The sequence below is a fragment of the Diabrotica virgifera genome, chromosome 1, assembly GCF_917563875.1.
Source record: "Diabrotica virgifera virgifera chromosome 1, PGI_DIABVI_V3a".
Taxonomy (NCBI): Eukaryota; Metazoa; Arthropoda; class Insecta; order Coleoptera; family Chrysomelidae; genus Diabrotica; species Diabrotica virgifera.
The window spans coordinates 308,932,814-308,958,217 of record NC_065443.1 but is presented as its reverse complement, the minus strand read 5'-3'; the positions used below and the strand labels follow the sequence as shown (position 1 = coordinate 308,958,217).

The 25,404-nt window shown below is 32.0% G+C and overlaps 1 protein-coding gene across 1 annotated transcript; it reads left to right on the top strand.

The window, feature by feature from the left end:
* The first annotated feature begins 5,128 nt into the window (after positions 1-5,128).
* On the top strand, positions 5,129-24,478 carry LOC126879224 (protein obstructor-E-like). Its single transcript, XM_050642281.1, has 5 exons — positions 5,129-5,290; positions 11,140-11,340; positions 15,449-15,568; positions 16,981-17,272; positions 24,211-24,478. The coding sequence occupies exons 1-5, from the start codon at positions 5,257-5,259 to the stop codon at positions 24,290-24,292; spliced, it is 729 nt and encodes a 242-aa protein (XP_050498238.1). The 5' UTR covers positions 5,129-5,256; the 3' UTR covers positions 24,293-24,478.
* Positions 24,479-25,404: the final 926 nt, after the last annotated feature.

The window sequence follows — 25,404 nt, the reverse complement described above, 5'->3', positions numbered from 1 at the left end:
ATTTATTATTAGGAAAACACGAAAACCCAGGGGAAAGTTGATCAAAAACGAAGATTTAGAAAGATATTCTGCAAAATAACAGTTTTTTAAACTCTAGTATCAGGAGAACAGAAAAACATTCCTTGATATACGCTGATTTTATAAAACCTCATGAAAATCTGAAATTTTAGAAATTTATTATCAGGAGAGCAGAATAACAAGGGGGTTAGTTGATCAAAAAATAGACTTGAAAAGAAATTTTACAAAACGACAGTTTTTAAAATTGTAGTGTCATGAGAACAGAATAACATTTGGGGTATTCCTTCAAATACACTTATTTTATAAAACCTCATGGGAATCTGAAATTTTAGAAATTTATTATCAGGAGAGCAGAATAACAAAGGGGTTAGTTGATCAAAAAAAAAGACTGAAAGAAATTTTACAAAACGACAGTTTTTAAAAGTGTAGTATCAGGAGAACAGAAAAACATGGGGGTATTCCTTGAAATACGCTGATTTTATAAAACCTCACGAAAATCGGAAATTTTAGAAATTTATTATCAGGACAGCAAAACAACAAAGGCCCTAGTTGATCAAAAACAAAGACTTGAAAAGCAATTTTACAAAACGACAGTTTTTATAAGTGTAGTATCAGGAGCACAGAATAATATTGGGGTATTGCTTGAAATTTTATAAAACCTCATGAGTATCGGAAATTTTAGAAATTTATATTATCAGGAGAGCAGAATAACAAGGGGGTTAGTTGATCAAAAACAAAGACTTAGAACAAAAACAAAGAAATTTTACAAAACGATAGTTTTTAAAAGTGTAGTATCAGAAGAACAGAAAAACATTGGGGTATTCCTTGAAATACGCTGATTTTATAAAACCTCAGGAAAATCGGAAATTTTAGAAATTTATTATCAGGAGAGCAGAAAAACAAAGGGCCTGATCAATACGAAGACTTAGAAATAAATTCTACACAACGACAGTTTTTAAAACTATAGTATAATAATTCCCCATATTATGGGGAACAGAAAACATTGGGGTATTCCTTGAAATACGCTGATTTTATAAAACCTCATGAAAATCGGAAATATTAGAAATTTATTATCAGGAAAACAGATGAACACAGGAGTTAATTGATCAAAAATGAAGCCTTGGAATGAAATGCTACAAATCAAATATTTTAAAATTGTAGAATCAGGAGAACAGAAACACTTTGGGGTATTGCTGCAAATGCGCCGATTTTATAAAACCTAATGAAAATCTGAAATTTTAGAAATTTATTATCAGGAGAGCAGAAGAACAAAGGGGGTTGGAAAGAGATTCTACAAAACGACAGTTTTTAAAACTGTCGAGTGAGGAGAACAGGAAAATAACAGTGCAAAATGTATCACTTTTCGTACATAAAATATACTATTCGTTCTTCTTCTGTACTCAGAATATTTCCACGGCTTACGATTCGTGAGATAGAAAATCGTAAATAGATATGGAAATTTCGAAAAAATAAAAAATTCATATTTGTCCATCTTGATTATTTGAGCTTAAGTACATACGTCATTTTTTTTTGATAAACTGCAGCCTCCCCGCAATTGCTTTTCTGTTGAGGAATCGTTTAAACTCTAAAAAACGTAGATTTTCTACAAAAAATTTTATACCATAATTTTTTCATGGCCTATAGCCTTTGATTTTCTGCTGCTGTCAAATTTTAAAAGCATTTAATAGAGTAAACTGTAGCACTTTTCTTACATAAAATATGGCACTCGTTTTTCTCCTGTGCTCAGAATTTTTCTACGGCTTACGGTTCGTTAGAAAAAAAATACGTTGAGATATGGAAATCTCGTAAAATTAAAAAATTCATATTTGGTCCCATCTGAGTCCAAGTGTTACACAGTAGGCCTTTTCTTATATAAAATATGCCTTAATAGATACCTTAAGTAACTTTGAGACGAAATCAAGAGTTCATAAGTTGAGAAACATCGAAAGGTAGAAGAAAAACAGAAAACATTTAAACAAAAAAAAACATACTTCGCTTTAAGCCTGTAAGACTCAATGGAGTTTATATGTATATTTAAATTTAAAACTACGACATTTTCGTTGTCTATTTTACATTAATTGTTCACGAAACCTTTCTCATGTACGAAACGTACATATTATTCCAAAAATCGGTTATGTAATGTTAAAATATTTGTCTACACCCACAAAGTACCGTTAAAAGGTTAAGTTATTTCGAGGAGGAGATTATCTAGTAAAAAAAATCATAGGTGTGAATACTTCAGACTTCCAAAGGTAGATATATCTACGAGGGCGAAACAATAATTATTCTAGAAATATTTTTAGCATTTTGAAAATATATATTTTTTATTTACCGAAGTTACAGACTCATAGGTAAGTGATGACTTATTCCATGTTGATCAAATTTTATATTATTACATAATTCGTTTCTTCTCTTGCCATCAAGAGAAGAAGCGTCATTCGTTTGCAATTATTATTCCTTCTTGTTTTCAGAAAGTGTATTTCTGAAAATTCTTTCGAAGTAAACGTTAAAAAACAGGGTCGAGAAGGAGCCTTTACAATTCAATACAAATTTGCATTTATGCAAACGTCACTGCCATCCAAGCAATCTCTCTTAAAACTTTGATCAATAGAGAATGCTTAGCACGATCAAATGCCTTTTGGAACGCAATAAAAACAACAGGACATGTCTACAGATATGTATATCACGACATCTTTAAGTACGTTTATCCCAAACAATGTTTCTCTCGTTCCAAACCCATTACGAAAATCAAACTATATTATTTAGTAGGCTATTGATTATTTAGAAAGGAACTACAACGTTAACGGGGTTTTATTGTTTCATATAGTCAATGGACCTCCAAATATGAAAAACCCGTGGAGTGCTACCATTTAAAGGGGTGCGTTTTTGAGAAATTGGTGTTATGTCCCTAGGCTCATGGTTTATTAGGGTGAGTTCTATGCACTTTTGGTACAAAGACGTCTACAGGAAAATTGTTGCAGAGTAAATTTACTATCTAAATATCACATTTTGAGGTCAAACATTTTTTTTTACAAAAATGTATTCAAAATAATAGCAAGAAAAAAACACAAAAGATAACAATTTTGTATTTTGCCCCATGACTTTTTTCCATGGGGATATAGGTATAGACCTTGCTTCACAGAAAAAAAGCTTCCATCCTTCCTCTTTAAAATGACGTTTGGTAAAAGTCTCTATGATTTATAGTTTCCGAAATATGATTTTTAAAAGTTCGCCATTCACAGCGATTTTGGCCCATTTTCTTTGTTCCCTCTCAAACATTGTTCTGTAACTTTTTCTACGTAGCTTTAGGTATATGCAATGTTACATTTAATAGGAAGAACAGTCAATTGCCTTTAAAGTGGTTTATTGTAGAAGGCTGTATGACTATTTTTAAGCAAGATATGGTTGTTCAAAGTTTTATACTTTTAATTGTTTTTCTATATATTTTTTATGATTATTTTTAAATTTCTCATTATAACTTTTTTTATTGTATATTTCGGTACCTACTATAAATTGTACAATAAAAAAGAAAGCTTATTTTCTTTACTTTTAAATGGCGTAATGTAAAAAATTCTAGGACTATTTTTAAACAAGATATGCTTTTTCAAAATGTGACATATGCACATGCAATAGGTCCCACTCAGTTGGAACCATATGGGAAACTTTTTTATTATTAACTTTATGAAAAAACGTTATTCTTTATAAAATACTCTGCGTAGTCTAAAACCTAAGATGCAATCATCAGATATAAAATTTTATCAATACGAGGTATGTTAAAAAATATGGATTTCCCTCAAGAATAAAGTACCTTTATATTTCACAATATAGAAAAGTTGTACGAAGAAAAGTTATTTGGAATAAAAAATTATGTTATAATATGCAACTATATTCTTTTAATTGAAAAAAATTTTAAAAATTTTAATTTTTTCTCAAATTACGGATACTCTTGGATATCATACTCCTGTTTAACAATAGTCCTAGAATTTTTTGCAATACACCATTTTAAAGTAAAGAAAATAGGCTTTTTTATTCCACAATGTATATACCTGAATGTGCAACAAAAAAGTCATAATGAGAAATTTAAAAAATAATCATTAAAAATATCAAAAATTATTACAAGTATAGAACCTTGAGAAAGCATAACTTGCTTAAAAAGAGTCGTGTATTCTTATAAGTACAATAGACCATCTTAAACGTAATTGACTTCTCTTTCTACTAAATGGTAAATACCATTGCATATGCCTAGGAATACGCAGAAAAAAATTATAGAACAATGTTTGCGAAATAATGGAGGAAATGGCCCAAAAATGCTGTGAGTGGCGAAATTTTAAAAATCCTATTTTGGAAACTATAAATCCTAGAGACTTTTACCAAACTTCAGTTTAAAGAGGGAGAATGGAAGTTATTTTTCGCTGAACCTATATCCCTGTGGAAAAAAGCTAGTTCTCAAAAAACAAAATTGCTTTCTTTCGTGTTTTTTTCTTGATTTTCGTTTGAATATATTTTGTAAAAAAAATATTTTACCTCAAGATGTGATATTTAGATAGTAAATTTACTCTGGAACAATTTTCCTGTAGACGTATTTGTACCAAAAGTGCATAGAACTCACCCTAATTCACCATGTGCCTAAGAACTAATTCACCCCTTTCTCAAAAACTCACCCATTTAAATGGTAGCATTCCGCGGTTTTTTCAAGCTTAGAGGTCCATTGATCATATAAGACAATAAAATTCCGTTAACGTTGTAGTTCCTTTAAACTCTCTTATTTTGAACATAATCAATAGCCTATAGGTATTCCTCGCTTTTATTATAGATGCGGTCGTGTATTACCATTAGAAAAATGGCTTAGCAAACTGATGGTTCTATAATCAGCAGTTTATTTATAATTATAACAATCAAATTGCAAACATACATTCGTGCTGGTATAACCACTTTCTATTTTTAAACCAAAGATCGGCAAAATATCAAAACAATTTTAACAAATTTATGATCAATAAACCAGATTCTTTACTTGTTTATCCGAAGACATATCGCCTTGAGATCGCTGTACTTTATAATTATTCATTGATATGACCTCGTAGTCTCCAGTTCTCGTATAGGTGTATTGCACATGGGGGTAAAAGGAGATGTCGAAGCTGCCCACTTTCTTTGGTCGTTGCATATTCGAAGACTCTGGTACGTTAAGGTGTGTGAGATTACCTGATTCATCATCAAGTTAGTGTACCAAGAGCCGAAGACATGATTAAGTATTTATTTGTGGTGTTTTTTGTCGGTGAGTAGCACTTTTATGATTATCACTTTCGAATTGTTTTTTTTATACAAAAAGATTTTTGTTTTCAATTAATTACAAAGAAATTAAAATTTGCATAGCACGATGAAAACGAAAATATAGGAAAAAAGTCCATTTGGTTCACAAGCTTTTTAAAATTTTTGCATTATTGTAACTATATAAATCTGCACTCAAAGTAGTTTGCTGAAATTAAATTAAATCTTATGTTATTTTTATTTATTTTTCTTTATTCTTTGCCGGTTTTAATGCTATAACGCAATTGCAAAAACGGTTTGCAATAACAAAATTAACGAAATTAAACTTGTCATAGCTCAAATTGAAGGTTTTTTAATTTCCTACAACTTTCTATTTAAAAGTTTTCTCTAAAATTAAAATCTTAAGATGCAGTGTTAAAAATCTGACATCGTCCTTTACAACGTCTGACGTCCTTTACAAATCTGAAAACGTGCTGACTGACATGGTCCATTACAACGCCTAATAGGTTTCAAAAATTCCTAACTTATATTCTGAAATCGACCTGTTCTTCACCCACAGTTTGGATTATTTAAATAATTTATATTTTGCTTACGATATAGTAATAATGACAGTCTAAAAAAACATTTATTTATAGCGCAATATAATGCCCCAACAGTGACGGTTGTGGTGTTACGAAATTCTTTTTAGATTGCAACCATATCATTCTTTTAGGCTTTTCAGCCACGATATTCATCCTCTTCCCACTCTTCTGCTCTCATCATGTTTACTCTGACTTTCAAATCAATCGCAAAAGGTTGTTTTGATCTGCCACTGTACCATTTTTCAGCTAACATATTCGTCTTCTTCCCGCACTTCTTCATCACTCTATGTCGCTTTAGATTGTAAGTTAATCTTTATTTTCTGTTATTAAGTTCGCAGGTATCAGTCTACTCGTTTACTTTTATGATCTGCTTTACCGTTTTGTTAGTAATTTTGTCATTACTAATTTTCATGCTATTTTTTATACTGAGGAAGAGTCCATATTCCCCACTACGTGCTAATTTTTCATTCATTATAATGTCTAGATTTTTTTAATTATCGGCCATTATTACGGTATCATCAGCATACCCAATATTTTTAATTAAGTAATTTTGATTCATTATGTTCCAATACGATTTTCTTTGAAGAAGCTTTAAATAATAGAGGTGGAAAAGTGCATACTTGTCTCTCTACGCTCATAATTTCAACTTCTTTTGATATTTTACGTCCAAATTTCACTGCTTTTCGCCGATTTTAGGATAGATGTCATAATAACTGTATATGTCGTTCTCATGAAGCAGATGTAAAGTTTTTGATTAATATCTGATCATCTTTTAATAAGAACATTAACAGCAAAAAGTGTTTCTCTCATGCCCATATTTATAAAAGCCCATTTGCGTGCCACTAATATCTGCAGTCGGAAAAATGAAAGAATACCCATGAACGATCACATCAATCAATTATCTTGTATTTGCTGTCTTTTTCTATAACAAACGTTTGTTATTTATAGAGAAAGACAGCAAATACAAAATAAGTGATTGATGCGATCGTTCATGGGTATTCTTTCATTTTTCCGACTGTATATACTTCATATTATCAGGAGAAACGACGAGGTTAATGAATTGAATGAAGGGTATATTATATATAAGATAAAGCCAAAAAAAAAGTGTTTGTGAAAAGCCAAAAACTATCATAGCTGGGACATCTCCTGAGAAAAGAAGATGCAAAAACAACAAAGAAAATATTTCAATGCAAGAGAATAGAAAGACGAAAAAAAGGAAGGCCCATAACAACGTTGGATGACGTGGAAGGCGACCTGAAAACTATGAATATAAGACAATGGAGAAGAGCACAAGAGAGATCCGAATGTAAGGACATAGCCAGACAAGGAAAGACCCATCCAGAAGAAGATGAAGAAAAATATCTAATTCTAGTTTGGAGTAACAGATTAACATATCGGGGATGATGTCTGTTGTGTAGATACATTGTGTATTGTGTGGAATAATCCTACCCAAAAATTCGAGATTTTTGTAATTAATTAGTAGTAATACTTTATTTATAACTCTCTTTGAAGTCAATTTTTGATTTTCGTTTACATTTATTGTATTATTTATTTATAATATAATTGTTGCACCTACAGTTGGAAAAATGAAAGAATACCCATGAACGAACATATAAAACACACTGTATTTTCCTGTCACCGCGTCACAAAGAAAATTGTCCAGTGCAAGTACATGTAACAATAATTATTACATGTACTTGCGCTGGCCAATTTTTTGTGTGACACGGTGACAGGAAAATACAGCGTGGTTTATATGTTCGTTCATGGGTATTCTTTCATTTTTCCTACTGTATATGGTTTTAATTTTAATGTGATAAATAATTTCTAAATATAGAAAACTGTTTCAATAACAAAAACTGAATAAACTGGATTTAAAGTATATTTGAATAAATTATAAATGAAGGTATTTACTCAAATATTCCGTTACTGAACAAAATAAAACACGTAATGAGAAAATTCCTGCCTGATAGAAATTTCTTCATCTTAGTTTCATTGCGAATCGCATACATTAAAATTTGTTTTACCTACGAGGACTGTTTGCAAATACTTAGTGAAATTTAAAGTTAACAAGCTAATTTGAAAGTGTTGCAGACATTTTCGTTTTCGGTTTTTTGTTTGTGTCCATCCATGGAAGAAATAAATAGAACAATCCACTTCACAGCCAGAAACAGATTACCCTAACAAAATAAAAAAATCTGCTTGACTGCTGTCAGTCGTAATGTAGAAGAAACGACAAAATTTGACATATTGCTACCAGTACATCTACGTAGATTTTAGAGTAACTTATGACACTTTTGACATGCCCCAATTATATTCGTGTAGCTAATTTTAAGTCGTCTAAGGAAGATGGTAGTTTTTCAGTTTTACTACAGCAGGCAATGGATGTTATCCTGCCTCACTCCTAAAGAATAATCAAGATGAGTTTCATGTTAGGTTATATTCCAAAAGAATGTCGACAGGGTAGAGCCTATTCTAGTTGTAAGAGTCCCAAAGGTCTCAAAGAGGTCGTATCATCACGGCATAAGAAGTGGCATTATGTGCGTTCATAGATATAAAGACGGCATTTGATAACATATTGCAGTTTATTCATATATTGCTGATCTAATATACGTCTGGATCCGGCTTAAGGGTGTCTAGTCGGACAAACTTTGATATATGGAAACACTAGAACAGGGGAAGTTTTAATTGTGGAACAGTTTAAAAATTTGGAACGGTCAGACCACGAAAACGGCACATGTATTTTGTCCGACAGAACAGACTTAAACTCTCCGAACAGAGATTAAACTCTCAAGCAAAAATCAGACTGTTATTTATCACCAAATGGGCGTTTTAATGAGTGGAACATGTAGAATATGTCAAATGACAGGAATTATGACAGCTGATAAATAGGAGTCTGATTTTTGCATGAGAGTTTAATCTCTGTTCGGAGAGTTTAAGTCTGTTCTGTCGAACAAAATAAATGTGCCGTTTTCGTGGTCTGACCGTTCCAAATTTTTAACCTGTTCCACAATTAAAACTGCCCCTGTTCCAGTGTTCCCATATATCAAAGTTTATCCGACTAGACACCCTTAAGCTATTAACAAATTTTCAGCTTGCTATTAATAATTTTTTTTTCATACGCGGGATCCAGACCTAATAGTAAATATACACCAACTTCCATAATCAAATGGATTTAATCCATGCTAAAAGCAAGGAGTTCTATCTTAGAATATTTCTAGAATACTGACAACAGACAGGTTAGGGTCTGCTTTATTGTAAAGATTGGTAAACGCCTCACAGAGGAAAAAATTCATATATAGACCTATTCGCCCAACCTGCTTTCTTCTAGAGTATGGAAAACTACTAAACACTTACAAAAGAAGTGAATATTTGTCGAGTACACCTCTTTACGAAGAAAAATTCGACTGTCAACCAGCAAATGTATATACTATATTATATATGCATTGGATTGTCTAGTTAAAGATCTCGAAAAAGCCATCTCTAACATTAAATCCATGTTCAGAACTAGGAATGTAGATATCTATCTAGGAGTCCACCAGGAGAACTAGAAACACCGGGAATTACAACCAATGAACAGACTACAGAATAAGCACAGTGGAAGTGGACGAATCAGAATGAAGACTAAACGACAGAAAAGCTGCAGGTATGGACGCGATAGCAAATGAGATATTAAAATATTGTAGAACAATGTTGACAGATAAACCTCATCAACAAAATATTACAATACAACAAATTACTCAAAAAATGGAAAATAAGCGTTACAATCCTGATGTTTAAAATAGGTGACAAAAAGAACCGGAAAATTATAGAGGAATCCATATTTTAATCTGCTAACTAATTAATTTTAACCAAATCAATTAACAAGTGAATATCACTTAAGGATGAACAACAAGGCTAGTGTCGCAATAATTCAAAAATAAAGTTGCAAAGAGTGCAAAGACTTGTTTATATAGGATTCATGGTAATGTCATGGGATGGTGCCCCATTGTAGCTTTAGGATGTGGAGGAAGTTTTGAAAGAGACTAGAGTCAGAGGCAGAAAAAGCAGTCGTTAAGGATAACGAAGAACTGTAGAACCAGATATGTTAATAGTTCTCAGTTTGTGGACAGATTAGGCACAAAATGATTTATTAATCTTTTATGCCACTCTCGACATGGTGAATGATCTGCTAATTGTAAATGGAGTGGTGGTAAAATGAAAAACATTGAGAGAGCCTAACTTATGACTTGAAGAGAAATCACAAAAGAGCGTAATTTAGATTCAAGGAAGCTCATTAATTGGATATTTCGATATTGGGGACTTATAATTTTTATAGATTAGTCTAGATTTTGTCAAGCCGCTGTGATTGTCATATTTGTGTATACAGGGTGTTTCAAAAAAGGTAACTTTGTCTCTAGGGTAGGTAAAAAACTGAAAAATAATTGGGGTTTGCTTAGTAAAAAATTTTTGTAACGCCATCCGTTTTCAAGATACAGGGCGTTGAAGAAAACAAATTTTTACGCATTTTTTACGATTTTGCCGAAACTACTGGCAACATTGTAATGAAATTTTATACGAATATGTTTTGGAAGCTGATACATCCCATGAATTTGTTTTTATATCTGATTCTCATAGAGGGCGCTAGTTACACGGATCGTACTAAGTATTAGTCAATATAACTTTTTTAAGAGTATGTATAATTATTAATCAAAATTTCAAGTAAACTTAAACATCATTTAATTTTACACGAAAAAGGTACTATTGGTAAAACTCGATACTGTGTACCGTTTTCGGAATATTTTGATTTGAAAATTATGAAGTAATAATTTATTGATGCTGGTAGTAATGATAAAGTTCTAATAGGTATACCTCTATTTTTTCCAAGTGTGCCATGGAAATCTGACATTTATTGATTGTTATGACGATAAATCAACAATAATTAGAGTTTTAAAACCTTGTTTCAATTTTTCAATTTTCAAAAATGCGTAAAATTTTTTTTCTTCAACGCCCTGTATCTTGAAAACGGATGGCGTTACAAAAATTTTTTACTAAGCAAACCCCAATTATTTTTCAGTTTTTTACCTACCCTAGAGACGGGGTTACCTTTTTTTGAAACACCCTGTATATGTACACGAACAAATGAATACAATCAAACACACTTTATAGTCATCCATGTAATATCAATGGGAAAACCTTTGTTTATTTGTATAAATCTAGTTCTTCTAGGTATTTAAAAAGTTGTCATTTATTCTTATTCAAATTTAGGTACATAATATTAAAAACGTAATGTTTTTAGGTGTGAACGCGCAATTTCAATGTCCACAACGAACTGGATTCTTTCCAGATTTAGACCAATGTGATCTTTATTACGTTTGCTCCAGAGGACAATATGAACAAAGGTTGTGTCCAGATGGATTGGTATTCGATGATAAAGATCCAAATTTTGAAAGATGTGAAACTCCTGCCAATGTAGATTGTACAGATCGACCAGTTTTACGTAAGTATATGACAACTGATGTAAACATTTTTTAAAATTATAATAATATTATTGACTAACGTAAAAATGCCTGTTTTTAATTTTGACCTATTTTGTAAATATTTTCAGTTTCTTGGTAACGCTAGGTTTTTAACGAAAACTGTTTGTTTATAAATTCGCAAAGTCTGTGTCGCCGCTTCTGTAATACCTAGAACCGATTTACCGATGGACTCTTATGTAGTTTTGTCTTCTCAATTCAAATCTGAAAACGGCATTTCGATATCTCTAACCATCTTCGAGATAACCGACCTCAAAGTCTAAAATGTGACGTCACAATCCTTTTATTTTCTTTCGACACACTAAATCTCATCTGAAATCGTTGCTACAGTATAACGTCAATAATCCGGATTAATTGGGACCGGACCCCATCCTGATTATCAAATTATCCGTATTATCGAAATTACCTCAAAAAAAGACCAGTATACTGTTATATTTCTATTTGATATGAAAATTAAATTTTGATAATTATAAACAAAATTCAATTTAATATAAAATATTTTCAATTTTCTCAACCACGGGCATATAAATTTAGAACAACCTGTATACAACAAATTGTTATGTTTAATTTTAAGAAGTGATTAGAAGAAGCTTACGAAACTCGGGACAATGCGCCGAGAATAAACAAAGTGAATGGCGCGTACCATTATCGTTGTTCGCGGAAGGTTCGATCATTAGCCTATGCTAAATAAGACTCAGTTGAAATAGATAATAGGTCATTATCGTTGTTCGCGGAAGGTTCGATCATTAGCCTATGCTAAATAAGACTCAGTTGAAGTAGATAATAGGTCATTAAATTTTGTAAATAGTAGAAAGTAATTTTAGAATGGGAATTAACTATTTTTTTTTTGAAATCCATTAAGCATATTTAGAAAGATTAAAAATTGGTTTTGAGGAATACTGCGAATGAGAGTTGGTGGTGGAAGGTTGATTTGTGAATCTGGAAGGGATATTTAGAAAGTAGGGGAATGAATGAAAAGATAGATCAGAATGTTTTGAGCGGTCGAGAAGGGAAGTCCAGTAGTAGACGGTAGTGTACGGAGAGTGAGAAAGCCGGTGTAGTTCCGTGAGTGTGGAGTATCTATCGTGGAACGAGAGGTAGGCCAGGTTGAGAGTAAAGAACCTCCTTGAGCCAAGAGTTCCCGGTAGCTGATTGCAGTTTCGAAAAAGGTAGAACACAGCATCACGACAGAAGCAGGAACGAGAGCTATACGAGCTAGTTTCAAAGGAGAACATTACTGGAAGCCAGGACGAGGTTTTGATCGCAGCCAAGGATAGCAGGAAACGGGTCTTGTGTGAAGACATTCTCAGTTCACCAGAAAAAGGTCAGTCTCATTTGTTTGAACATGAATGTATGGGTTTTTCGTATTAAATACCACATTTAAAATTGAAGAACATAATCAATAATATCAGAAAAGCTTCATCAAACTTAAATAGAATTGTTGCTAATAAATCATAATAGTTAAATGTTAATAAAAACTTTCAATTGGAAACCAAAAGGAAATAAGATTCCCATGTGTAAATGTTATGTTTAAGAATAATAAGATATAGCAAATATTAAGCAGTGATTGCCATTTAAATAAAATAAACAATATTTTGATTATAATTGTTACCCATATGTGTGTATTATTTTACTCTTTTCTTTCCTATCCCGATTAGGAACCATTGAGAAATACTTAGAAGACACGTAAGTAAGTAATTAATTTTATAAAAAGCCCTGAGATTGAAAACATATTGATATGTGATCTGGTAAATTAATTAGATTATTATTAATGCATTGATTAAATTAAATGACATATAAGAATATCATCTCATATCAATAATCAAGATCACATCAATACACATTAATGTACAACAATCGTTTTAAAATTTTATGTTTTCTCTTGCACAGTAACGTGTCTAGAGGTGAAAATAATCAAAACATATTTTTATGTTTAAACACTGTATTGTAATTAATTTATAATAGCAGCATGTGTACAGTAAAAACATCAGACACTATTTGGGCTTCTAAAAAAAATGTGTAAAATATTTTTGAACACCGATAGAGGTTCGTTTTTCGCAGCTAAGTTCTTAATTTATTTTAAAAGAATCAGATATTTTTGCTAGAAACAAATCCGGATTATCGACGGTCCGGATTTTTGACGTCCGGATTATCGACGTTCTACTGTATTAGTAGGCTAGTTTTATTCTGAATTTGTTAAGCCACGTTAAACAAAGCGTAGTATATTTGGTATTTACATTTAAGTTTGACACTTCGTGAATGTCAAACTAAATTTTAAATTAGCTATTAATAAAATATAAATGATATTTTATAGTGAATTTAATTATTATATAAAATAAATAAGATGTTTAACAATACAATTTGAGAATATTTTAAAAGCAATAATGTGTTTTAACAACAAAGGTTTGTACGAGTATAGGGCCTCCCCTTTAATGATAAATAGACTGTTCCATTTTTAGGCGAGCGGTAGGTAGCGGTAGCAACTCTTAAAATTACGTTAGACCGACCACGAAAATCAACTTTAAGATGAATGACTCATTTTGGTGATTCTTTATATTTTCGATACCGCTGAATCTGAATATTAAGTTTATTTTTATCTAGACTTGGTGGTACATGTTAAAAAATAAAATTTTATGCAAAAATGCGAAAAATCAATTTGAATGAGTTTTCGGCTTTACCTCGCTGTATCATTGGTCGCTGTAAATATTTCCTTTTGAAAATTTTACTTTGTCATCTTTGAAGTATTTAAATAACAATGTGCTTTATTCAAACTGCTTAAACAAATTAAAAGAGGAGTTGTTAATTTTTAAGCATTTTGTCGTCAGATTTCGTTAGTTTCATGTTTACTTCAAAAAGTTGAGTGACAAACTTTTTAGTTTATAATTTTCATCAGCACAGGAATAAAATATGATTCACGAGGAAGCTTTTTTGGAAAGTTTCAAGTCAAAGTATGCAATAAGAAAAAAGTTATGTGACTTTATAGACGAGTGCCACTCTAAAATAACGCTTATTTCTCAAGATACTGACCACGGTGTGGTGAATGACTAATTTTCGTCTAACCTAGGGTTTTGATGGTGCTGAAAACGAAAATAAGGTTTATTTTAAATCATCATTTTCTTTTATAACTCTTGCATTTTTAATTTGACGAAGAAAAGTTATTCTTCATAAAAAGCTCTTCATGGTCTAAGATTTATGATGCATAACCATCACATACAACATTTTATTAATTTTATACGAGGTTGTAACGGTTCGCGTTACGAAATTAGCTCTTTAATTATTTTTATAATTATTTTCTTTTGATCGCTTAATTAATTTATCTAATTTTTTCCTAAAGGACTACTTACGTGACGTCACACTTCAGCGTCTACGGAACATACTAGTTGAATCTTTCCTTGACGTTTAATTCGTGTTCCGTGGTCGTTTGACGTTCTCCTCTTTGAACGAGAGAGGATTGAAATTAAAAGACACTTGGCTTGTGGCTGTATGTGAGGTTGGTACCATAAAATGGCGGATGATTTCCATCCAACTTATTTTCCATCCAACTATTATTCATATTTTCATATTATATAAAAATATGAATTTTGAGTATAAAGTATCTTTATACATTTACAACATTTAAATTAGAATGATATAATTGCAAATTGAAACATAATTTTTAATTCTAAACAACTTTTCGTAATAGTAATTTTCCATATTATGAATTTAAATACGTAAATAAACAAAGTTTTCGTTATGATAATGCTCGCTTTTTCAGCTTGTTTTGTATACTTTGGATATTTCTCTGTTCTTTATAGAGAAAAAATTCAGGAAATCGTCAATTTTGGACCCCGAAATGGCCGAGGCCGAAACGGCTGACGCCCACTTGGCTCGACGCTCAAACGGCGATGCCTAAATGGTCCCGCCGAAATGGCAAAGCCCAGATGTCCTAGATCCCAGAAAACTATATAAATGGGATATAAATTTTACCTACTTCTACAACTGCTGTTATGTTTTATATAAAAAATATATAAGTATATAATTTTAGTTTATACTTTTGTGATATTTCAAGATGTTTTGTTTTTTTTTTTGTAGAACAAGCTAAGCCAAGTCCGGGATGTCCGAGACAGAATGGATTTTACCGTCATCCCAAAGATTGTACAAAGTTTCACAGCTGCGTGGACGGTAAACCAAAGGAATTAAATTGTCCTGCAGGTAAGACATTTAAGTTTATTTAAAACACAACTCAAAGTATAACTCTTACTAGAGGAAGAACTAGAGGAAGAGCTGAAAACAATAAAATGGTACATCATCGACATCGGTAAATAAAACGAAGACGAGAAGCCCAAATTACTTTTAAATCAGGATTTCTTTTTTATTTTAGAGGAGCAGAGTAATAATGTATGATTTATTATACATAGAAATCACCTTTTTTTCGGTAAAAATTATCAACGTAAATCGATATGGAGAAAGCTAGCTGACATTGTCAAAAATAACATAATGAACAGAAAAGAAATCAGATGTCAAAAATGAGATAATTAAGAGAAGTGATAAGAGAGAGAGAGAGAGAGAGAGAGAGAGAGGGAGAGAGAAGAAATAACCAAAGCATTAACATGATGACTGATCAAAATTTCGATGGGAAAAGATCAGAGATTAAACCGAGCAAAGATAAATGTCAAATTGGAAAGATGATTTTAAAAACACGTAAGAAGTAATGGATTCGCCCCGAAAACAAGGACCTGTATGAAGATACACTAACCAGATATATACAATACTTAGAAAAGGAAACAGAAGATTTTGAATATATAGTAAATAATGGCATAACAACGGCACTAGCAGAGACGGAAAAGAGCTTGTAAGTAAAGGAAGGATAAATCTAACGAAAAAATGTATGTGGCCAACTAAATAAGAAAAAAGCAATTAAAGACATCCACTGATAAATCCGAAAAGACATAAGATAGACAATAGAAGAGAGATAAAACTTTGTTAAAAAAAACAGAAGTTTTAGAGTTTTGAAGCTATATACAAACAACATAGGCAACAAAATATGTGCAGAATAAGAAACAAATAGAGAAACATCACTAAGGATAGAACTGAAACCCTCGAGGTTGTTGAATTCTGTCATCGCGAAAGGTATGAGAGCACCAACGAAAGACAAGATTAGCCTCTGTCTAAAATCACAAACCAGGGATCAGAAGAAATGCAAGAAATAACACCATACGAAGTTCAAATTATATGATACTTTTATTAATGAAAAATAACAAATCCCCTAACCATGATGGATTAGTGATCAAGGTGATCAAACAGGGCGGAAATAAAATTATGTAGACTACGGACAAACATTTCATAGAATGCGTGTATTAAGGAAAAACTGCTTCTCAACGGAATATTCCACAAGAAAGAACACACAACAGACCTAAAAAATTACTGTCCTATCAGTATCACACATACATAAACTTTTCACAAAAATTATCAAAAAAGACTAAAGCCCAAGTTGGATTTCTATCAGCCCAAAAAACAAGCTGGATTTATGTACATCAAAGCATAGCACAAACTGTTGCTAAAAAAATATACTTTAGGTTTTAATATGTTTTACACTTTTTTATGTAAATCTAATACTTTTTCAGGTCTTGTTTACGATGAAGAAAAAAGTATCTGCATTTGGGCAGCTAGCAGTAAACGGGAGGAATGTCTTAACCCCAAGAAAGACGCTCTTGATGACGGATTCGAGTGTCCAATACAGTCTGTAGGTAATGATGGAAGAAAAGTACCACATCCCACATACGCCCATCCCTCGGATTGCCAGAAATTTTATATTTGTAGGAATGGAGTTGATCCACAAAAAGGATCTTGTTCTCCTGGTACTGTTTATAATGAAGATACTTCAAGATGTGATGATCCAAAAAATGTTGAAGGATGGTAAGCGATAAATGTTTTTTGATATTATTATGCCAGAGTATGTTTAGAATTTCGTCGGATGTTGTATGGCAACTTCTCCTTATTTTTACCGTCATCTCAGTCCAATTCTTAAAGGTTTCTGCATTCATGGCTTAAGCCATGCTATGTTTCCAATAGGTCTTTGGCCATCATCTTTTTCGACCTTTAACCCATCGATTTCGGCCAATCTTGTTGGTTAACAGTTCATTATATGCATATGCTTATGTCAACTGTTTTTTTTTCGATATCATCAATAATGGATTATAGTTATTTATGAAACAGTTCGTGAAGTATGCTTTTTGCGAACGCACGCGATGTTTAGAGCACAAGCGACAGCGTAGCGAGTGCCATACATCGCGTAAGTTCGCAAAAAGTACTTCACGCAGTTTCATACAATATTTTATCTACGATAAACAAATAAAAAAAATGTAACTCTTCGCCACTGGAAAGTGTGCCAAAAAACAGTGCGAAAAAGCAAATCCCATTTAAAATACATTGTTAAATACTTCACGCACACTTTAAATCCTTCACGCACTACTAGCTATAATGACATTTTTCACAAACTAAAAACTTATACATAATATGAGATAGAGTAGATAAAATATATTATTTTTTTCATGTAAGGTTTTTCTTGCATATAATGCTGTTCAGATAATAATATATTGAGACAGTTCACTCAAATGTTACTCCCATATAGTTATAGTTTCAAACTAGTGTTCTTGTTCTACCATTATTTGAGGTTAGATCACTTCTTCTTCAGGTTCCCTGTCCGCTGCTAACTTTGGCTATTAACGTGGCAATTCTGATCTTGCTTACGGCACTTCTGAATAGTTCAACCGATGTAAGCTCGAACCATTTTCGCAGACTTCCGCAGTGCCTGCTGTCTATTTTTCTTACTCTTATTCAGATACTTATCGTATCTGAATAAGTGGCCTAGATATTCAATTTTTCATTGCTTAATTACTTCTATGTTAGTGGAATTTCTTTGTTATGAATATACGAGGAATGCGTCGGTACACCCATATTTCGAATGCTTTTAGTTTTTTCATTAGCATCTCTGTCAGCGTCCCAGCCTCTGCACCATATAGTGTGATCGGAAAAACATTGAACTAGACGTAGTTTTAGAGGAAAAGACACATCATTGTTTATGAGCTTTTTCATATTGTTAAATGCTGCTCTAGCTCTTTCTATCCTCGCGTTAATTGGCCTGTTTCGAATTTACATTTACGTTGGTGCCAAGGTATACATAAGATCCTACATGGACAATTAGTATGTGTTTTATCTGTAACTGTCGACTAGGTTGTTGCTTTTTTTGAGCATGCCTTAGGTCTTTTTGAAGTTGAGGCTCAGAACGTAGTCTTCCTTACCTACATTAACCCTTTCCATTGCCTGTTGTAATTTATACATGTTACTGGAAATGATCACCGTATCACCGCCATATATTATGTTGTTCGTTAACTCACCAATTACTTTTATGTCCTCTGTCGCATTTTCCATGCATTTTTTAAATATGTAATTCTTCAATTATATGGAACGACTATAAAACAAGTAAAACTAGCCATCAAATCTTTAAGACAATAGTGGAAAACTGTTTACTGTCTGGCTCAGAAACGTGGGTAACAAATGAAAAAATAGAAAACAGAATAAATACAGTCGGAAAAATGAAAGAATACCCATGAACGAACAGATAAAACACGCTGTATTTTCCTGTCACCGGGTCACAAAGAAAATTGTCCAGTGCAAGTACATGTAACAATAATTATTACATGTAATAAATACAGCGTGTTTTATATGTTCGTTCATGGGTATTCTTTCATTTTTCCTACTGTATAATGAAAATATTGTTTTGAAAAAGCTACAGATTAACACTAATGGAGAAAGTAAGAAACTAATGAGAATTAGAGTGTGATTGGAATGAACAGAATAATGAATGAGAAGGAGACACTAATGACTGGTTGCACCAATAAATCTTAAGCTCAAACTTAGCTTAGCTCAGCTTATAGATAGGGCTTGTCTATCTTACCACGTCTTAACTGATAAGTTTTATATAAAATCCAAGTGGCAAGCTGAAAATTGATCTAAGACTAAGACTCAATGGTGTAACGCGTATGTTTGGTGTTCAATGGTGAATCAATGGTGTAACAACCAGGCATAAATAACGAAATAGAAAATCATACACCATGCATATCCAACACACAATACGCAAATATAATACACGAACACACAATACATAAATGTATAATGCACATACAAATAATGCAAAAACACTAAATAAATCAGAATTTGCTGTTCCCAAGGGCGCAAACTACACTCTCAAATTTTTTTAGCTAAAAGCCATTGCCTACAATACCGTGGCCAAGTAAGTCAACCGTCAATTTTTAAAAAACATACTCCGCTTAACAACAATGACCTATTCTACGTCTTTTTGTATGTTTACCTCATCAGGAAGAACAAGATAAAAATTGCCTCCGTTATTACCTATCGCTGAGCCCTTACCTAGTAAGGTAAGCTGAGTAAGCTAGTAGTGCATTTTAAGCAAATCAAATTTAATCTAAAAGCGGATCTAATACAATGAAATTCTCTCTACAGAGATGTTACGATACGAACGGAGATATTTGTCACGAGCACAACAAATGGAAATTAGAGAGAAATGAGAAGTCCCAGGTCTACACAATAAATCTGAAAATTCTCTTTGAACCACTTTCTAGTAACATCCTTATCACCTCTGCCTTTTACAATTTATAAGGCAAGGAGAGGACGAATAAAGAAGATGTAAGGGACTCTACTATATGCAGTCACATTCCGTATATTCGCCTAGGAAAAAATTCCAACGAAAGAAGGGGGGTATAGTTAATTCTGCAATTTTTTGCATAATTTTAAAACGTTTTCCCTTGAAAGTGGTGGGGTTAAATTAAATGGGTAAAAGGATATCTTAAAGAACAATACTTGGCGATTATTCATTTAAGTTTTTATTGAAAAATATTTTAAAATGAAGTAGTGGATTCATTTTTAAGTAGACGATCCAAAAAAGAATATGATTTGCGGTGTACACTACATCTTCGGACAGAATCATTTGAAACATATAAACCAAAAAGATTATTTTAGTTTAAGAGTTTATTGAGGTAGTGACGTCGAGTTTTTATAATTATATTGATTTTTAATTTCATGGTATAACTTTAAAGTGAAAAATTCGAAAAAAAAAAACAAAAAAAGTGTGTTTGTTAAAGAGAAAAATGGTAATATAAACAAAAAATTGTCAAAATAAGCAAAAACTCGACGTCACTACCTAGTAAAATATCTAAAAAAGAAGTGTGCAAAATTTCAGAAAGATCGGTGCATTACTTTTTGAGTTATGATGTACACCGCCTCAAAAAAAACATGTTTTCAGAAAACGCGTTTAAAAAAAATGTAGTTTTGTCAATATATAATATTAAGAAAATTTCTGTATATATCCATATCTCCGTCAATTTTGCTCGGATTAACTTGAAATTTTCATGGTATACTCTTGAAAACATTTACAATCGAATAAGCCAATAAAAAAAATGAAAAAAATAATCAAAAATACTATACATTTCCCCCCTTTTCCGTGTACTCAAAATATGAGTAAAATGAAACATTAAAAAACAGTTTTAGACCAGTAAGGATCTGCGAAAAAACGTCTATTTTTGGATGTGAGAGGTGGCATTCGGATTTTTGCAGATAAAGTTAGGTGTCACCTTCAGTAATAATAATTGACTTATGCTCCTTCTCAAATATGCCCGGAACATTAATAAAAAAATTAAAATATTTAAAAATTTCGAAAAACATCGATTTTTTTCTGCTTTCTTTGCTTATAACTTTAAAACGATTCGTTTTGGAACAAAGTTGTACAGAAATAAAATAAAGATAATTGAATTTTGTATCATATACGACTGGTAAAAAATGTCTTAAGTTATTACCTTTTCTGCAATACAGCAATAAATACAAAATGAGGGGGCAAAATAAGTCTGTTGTTATTCAATATTTTTTAACCACTTTGGTGGCACTTAGAACCTTAGTAATTCGCTTAGGAAATTCTTTGTAACATACTTAAATCGTGTACCAAATTTCATTAAAATGGACCTAATAAATGTTGCATAATAAATTTGCAATCTAAATGTTTTTAAAAAAGTTCAAATTTTTGAAGTTGTACTTCTTTACGCGCATATGAGGGTGAATTTTAATAGGATTAAAACCTTTGATCCCGGCGCAGTCGCATTACAACTTTGTTCTGATTGGATGTTGAAATGACATGACAAAAATTATCCAATATGGCAGCTGTATCACAGCTGTGGGACTGTGGTTTGGTTAGGTATGGTGTATGGTTGTTGCGTTTTAAAATTTGTAGGAAGAGAAACAACAAACAAAAAGTTAGTTAATGGTTATACTGCCTTTTTAAATAGTTGTCATATTATATTTTTGGATTTATTAACATAGAAGAGATGATTGTTGCATGTCAATGTGAAAGCCCATCAAACTGTGACTAGTATGAGTGCCGCAAAATTACTGATAAAAAACCTATTAGCTCGAAGGCGTAGAAAACTGTGGATAACAACAATCAACCGGGACGATCTACGATCTCGCTTATTCAAAGCTAAAGAATCTTACACTGGTAAGTGTTTTAAAAATAGTAGATCAAATTTTGTTATGATATTGTCAAATTGTGAAACGTCAAAATATTTATATTTCATTTATTAACATTAATATTAATAATACAACTTGCGCAATTTGAAAAATGTGGTTTAAAAAGTTTTTTATTATAATTTTGTGTCTTTGGATTTGTCTTCCTTGGGCGTAAAATAATAAAACATCTATTTTTATATTTCACTTGTCACCGTGATGTGTAAATATGTATATCTGACCCGTTAATAGTATGTGCCTTGATGGTCTTGTTGGTAGAGCACTGGACAAGAGATTGAGAATTCGCGAGGTTGCTGGTTCAATTCCCGGACGATTCATACTTTTTTCGTTTTTTTTTTAATATTTGGCATTGTTAAGCTTTGGTTAAATTTTGGTAATTATTGTTAATTTTTTGTATTGTAAGTGTTAAGTAGGTATATTTGTTTCGTTGAAATTATATTATAATAGAAGTATAACTTCTTACGTGCGTACAAAGTACACACACATTCTTTTTTTAAAATCTTTCTGAACAAAAAGTAGACCATTTAGAAGTTGGCTAATTTTTTTACATATAAAGAGGTGCTTTACCTATCTAATACACTTTACAGAATTAAAATCGGATTATTTAAGGGGCCCCAGCAATGTTTTAAATTTATAAACAATTTTTTGGCTTATAAACAAATAGCTTTGATAATAATAAAAAAATTAATTTTTAGCAATGCAAATAATTAAAACCGGTATAGTTTGACTTAAACTTTCAAATGCTGTCAGCAGAATTGCTATTTTATTTTTTAATCAAACGTTATTCGCGTTCCAAAATTGCAGATTCTCGATTTTTTGAAAGTTCCACCGCGTTTATCTCGAAAACTATGCATTCTACGAAAAAACTTGTAAGAACATTTTTTGCTTAGAATTACCCAAGAAATACAAAAAAAAATGTTTTACTTTGCGAAAAATCGATTTTATGTAATTCCTCAAGTTCTTTGTTTATAACAAACTTTTCGACATCCGGATCAACTGTTACCCAAAAAATTCGTGTTCTACGGGTCAAAATACATAAAAAAACTTGGGAAAGTCCATCTAAATAAAGGAGCCCGTAGCACCCCCTCCTGGCCACAGCACTAATTTGTTTATAAGCCAAAAAATTGTTTATAACTTTAAAACATTGCTAAGGCTGCTTAAATAATCCGATTTCAATTCTGTAAAGTGCATTAGATAGATGGAGTACTTATTTATATGTAAAAAATTGACAAATCTTTGTATGCTCTAGTTTTTGTTGTGCAAGATTTTAAAAAAATTTAATTTTTAAAAAAGTTTATATTGCAAAAGTATTATACAAAATCTAGTAAGTCATTTTTAATGAAATTTGGTGTACGGTTTTAGCACATAACAAAAATTTTCTATCGAATTAGGAAGGTTCCAAGTGTAACCTAAGTGATGGAAAATCATTGAATAAGAACAGGCTTGTTTTGCTTCCTTATTTTATATTTATTGCTATTTTGTAGCAAGGGTGATAAATTAAGACATTTTTAACCAATCGAATCTGATAGAAAATTTAATTATCTTTGTTTTATTCCTATAGGACTTTGTTCTAAAATGAATAGTTTTTAAGTTATAAGCAAAAAAAGTAGAAAAAAAAACGAAATTTTTTGAAATTTTTAAATATTTAATTTTTTTTATTAATGTTCCGGGCATATTTAAGAAGGAGCATAAATCAATTATTATTAACGAAGTTATCACCTAACTTTATCCGCAAAAATCTGAATGCCACCTCTCACATCCACCTAAAAACAGATCCTTACTAGTCTATTTATGTTTCATTTCGTTTCAGAGGTGATCCACCATCCCCACCATCCCCAATTTTATAAATCTACTTAAATAGGCAGCTTTGTTTCGTTTCGATTCAGAGGTGTTCATGTAGCTCCACTGAAGACGTTTGGAGAAACAGAAACCTATTTATGGGGATGGTGGATCACCTCTTAATCGAAATGAAACATAAGCAGAAATTAATATATCTTATTGTTAATACTTCGTTAGTGACGGTCTTAGCTCAGCGGCTAAGATACTGGAATATCAAGCGGAAAATCGCGAGTTCGATCCTCTACACCCCAACGAAATTTTAATTTCTATGCATTATAAAAGCCGTAACCGTCTTTGGAGAGCAAGTAAAGCCGTCGGTCCTCGGTCCTGTCTAAGTTAGAGGTTGTTAAATCATGTTAAGTGCGCTTTTTCTAGTAATTCGTTTATCTGGGTTTTATAACGTATTGTTTTTTTTTTTTCAGTGAAAACTACTACTCCTTATCTAGTGGAAGCGCAAAATCCCTAGGAGCGCCTTCAGGGAGCCAAACGGGGAGAAAGAACTGATTATGAATAGTAAATAGCGCCAAAATAAGATCAATACACGTATTAAATTTTCTTATCATATTTTAATATCTCTCCAATATCTTCCTCATTTCCTTTGTTTCCTTTCACATTATTTAGTCAATTATAAGAATGACGCAGTATTTGTATTAATATGTTTTGTATTTGTTTAATAAAAAATAAATTGAACTGTTTGTTTTATTGATAGTTCCTTTCCACAACTTTCTTTGACCATCACCAGACCAGACCACCAGAGAGAAGCTGAATAAGCTTCAACAACAAGCATGCTAAATCATAACAGGAATGATGTCGACTACTTCAGCAACTTCCATGGAGCTCCTACTTGACCTGTTTCTATTGCCTGTATGGATGGAGATAGAGGCGAAGGTACGAGTGTACAGAAGGCGGATATTATGCCAGAAAGCCTGGCAAAAGGATACCCTGATGAAATTTGGAGACATAATTAAAAATAATTCAAAGTTGGTAATGCTGTCAGATGTAATGCAACCTAAATATAATTTACCGTTTACCGTTCTCTTTCTAGAAAGAGACGAATGTGATTCAAATAAAACGAATCTTAATATGGGAGATCATTGCTGGTAACAGACGACTCTAAAACAGATAAAGTCATCGTAGCATGTTTATACGAATAGAAATCAATGCTAAGCCTTAGGGGAAGCCTAGGTTATCACTCTTCTTTCTTCCAAGCTGAAAATTATGTTATAGAGATATGCCCAAATCGAGGAAAAAGGGAACATGGCAGATGAACAACAAGACTTCCGAAAGAACCTATTGAATATAACCGAAAGAACCTAAAGTCGGGTCCATCGATATTTCGCTCGTCGGCAAATTCAAAGAGGTAATATTTGTATGTTATGAAAGTCGAGTAAACCGATGTCCCTTTATCTAGGCACATGCCGGTATTTTTACAACCCGGTTACTCATCGTAAATCAATCAGTTTAGCACTTAATCATTTATACTTGGGGATTAGTACAGTTAAAATTGTTAGACAATTATACTATTAAGCAATATAATTGAAACTTTTTTCTACTTTGAAGGACAAAAAAGCGCGTTCATTAGCGGAACGTAATTCAAAATTATTTTGCAAATTACA

Bases quoted from the DNA above. Each gene is read 5' to 3' on its own strand.
- LOC126879224 (XM_050642281.1), top strand. From the start codon at position 5,257: ATGATTAAGTATTTATTTGTGGTGTTTTTTGTCG. The intron at 11,341-15,448 runs GTAAGTATATGA...TTTTTTTTGTAG, and splicing joins TACAGATCGACCAGTTTTAC to AACAAGCTAAGCCAAGTCCG. The intron at 17,273-24,210 runs GTAAGCGATAAA...TTTTTTTTTCAG, and splicing joins CCAAAAAATGTTGAAGGATG to TGAAAACTACTACTCCTTAT.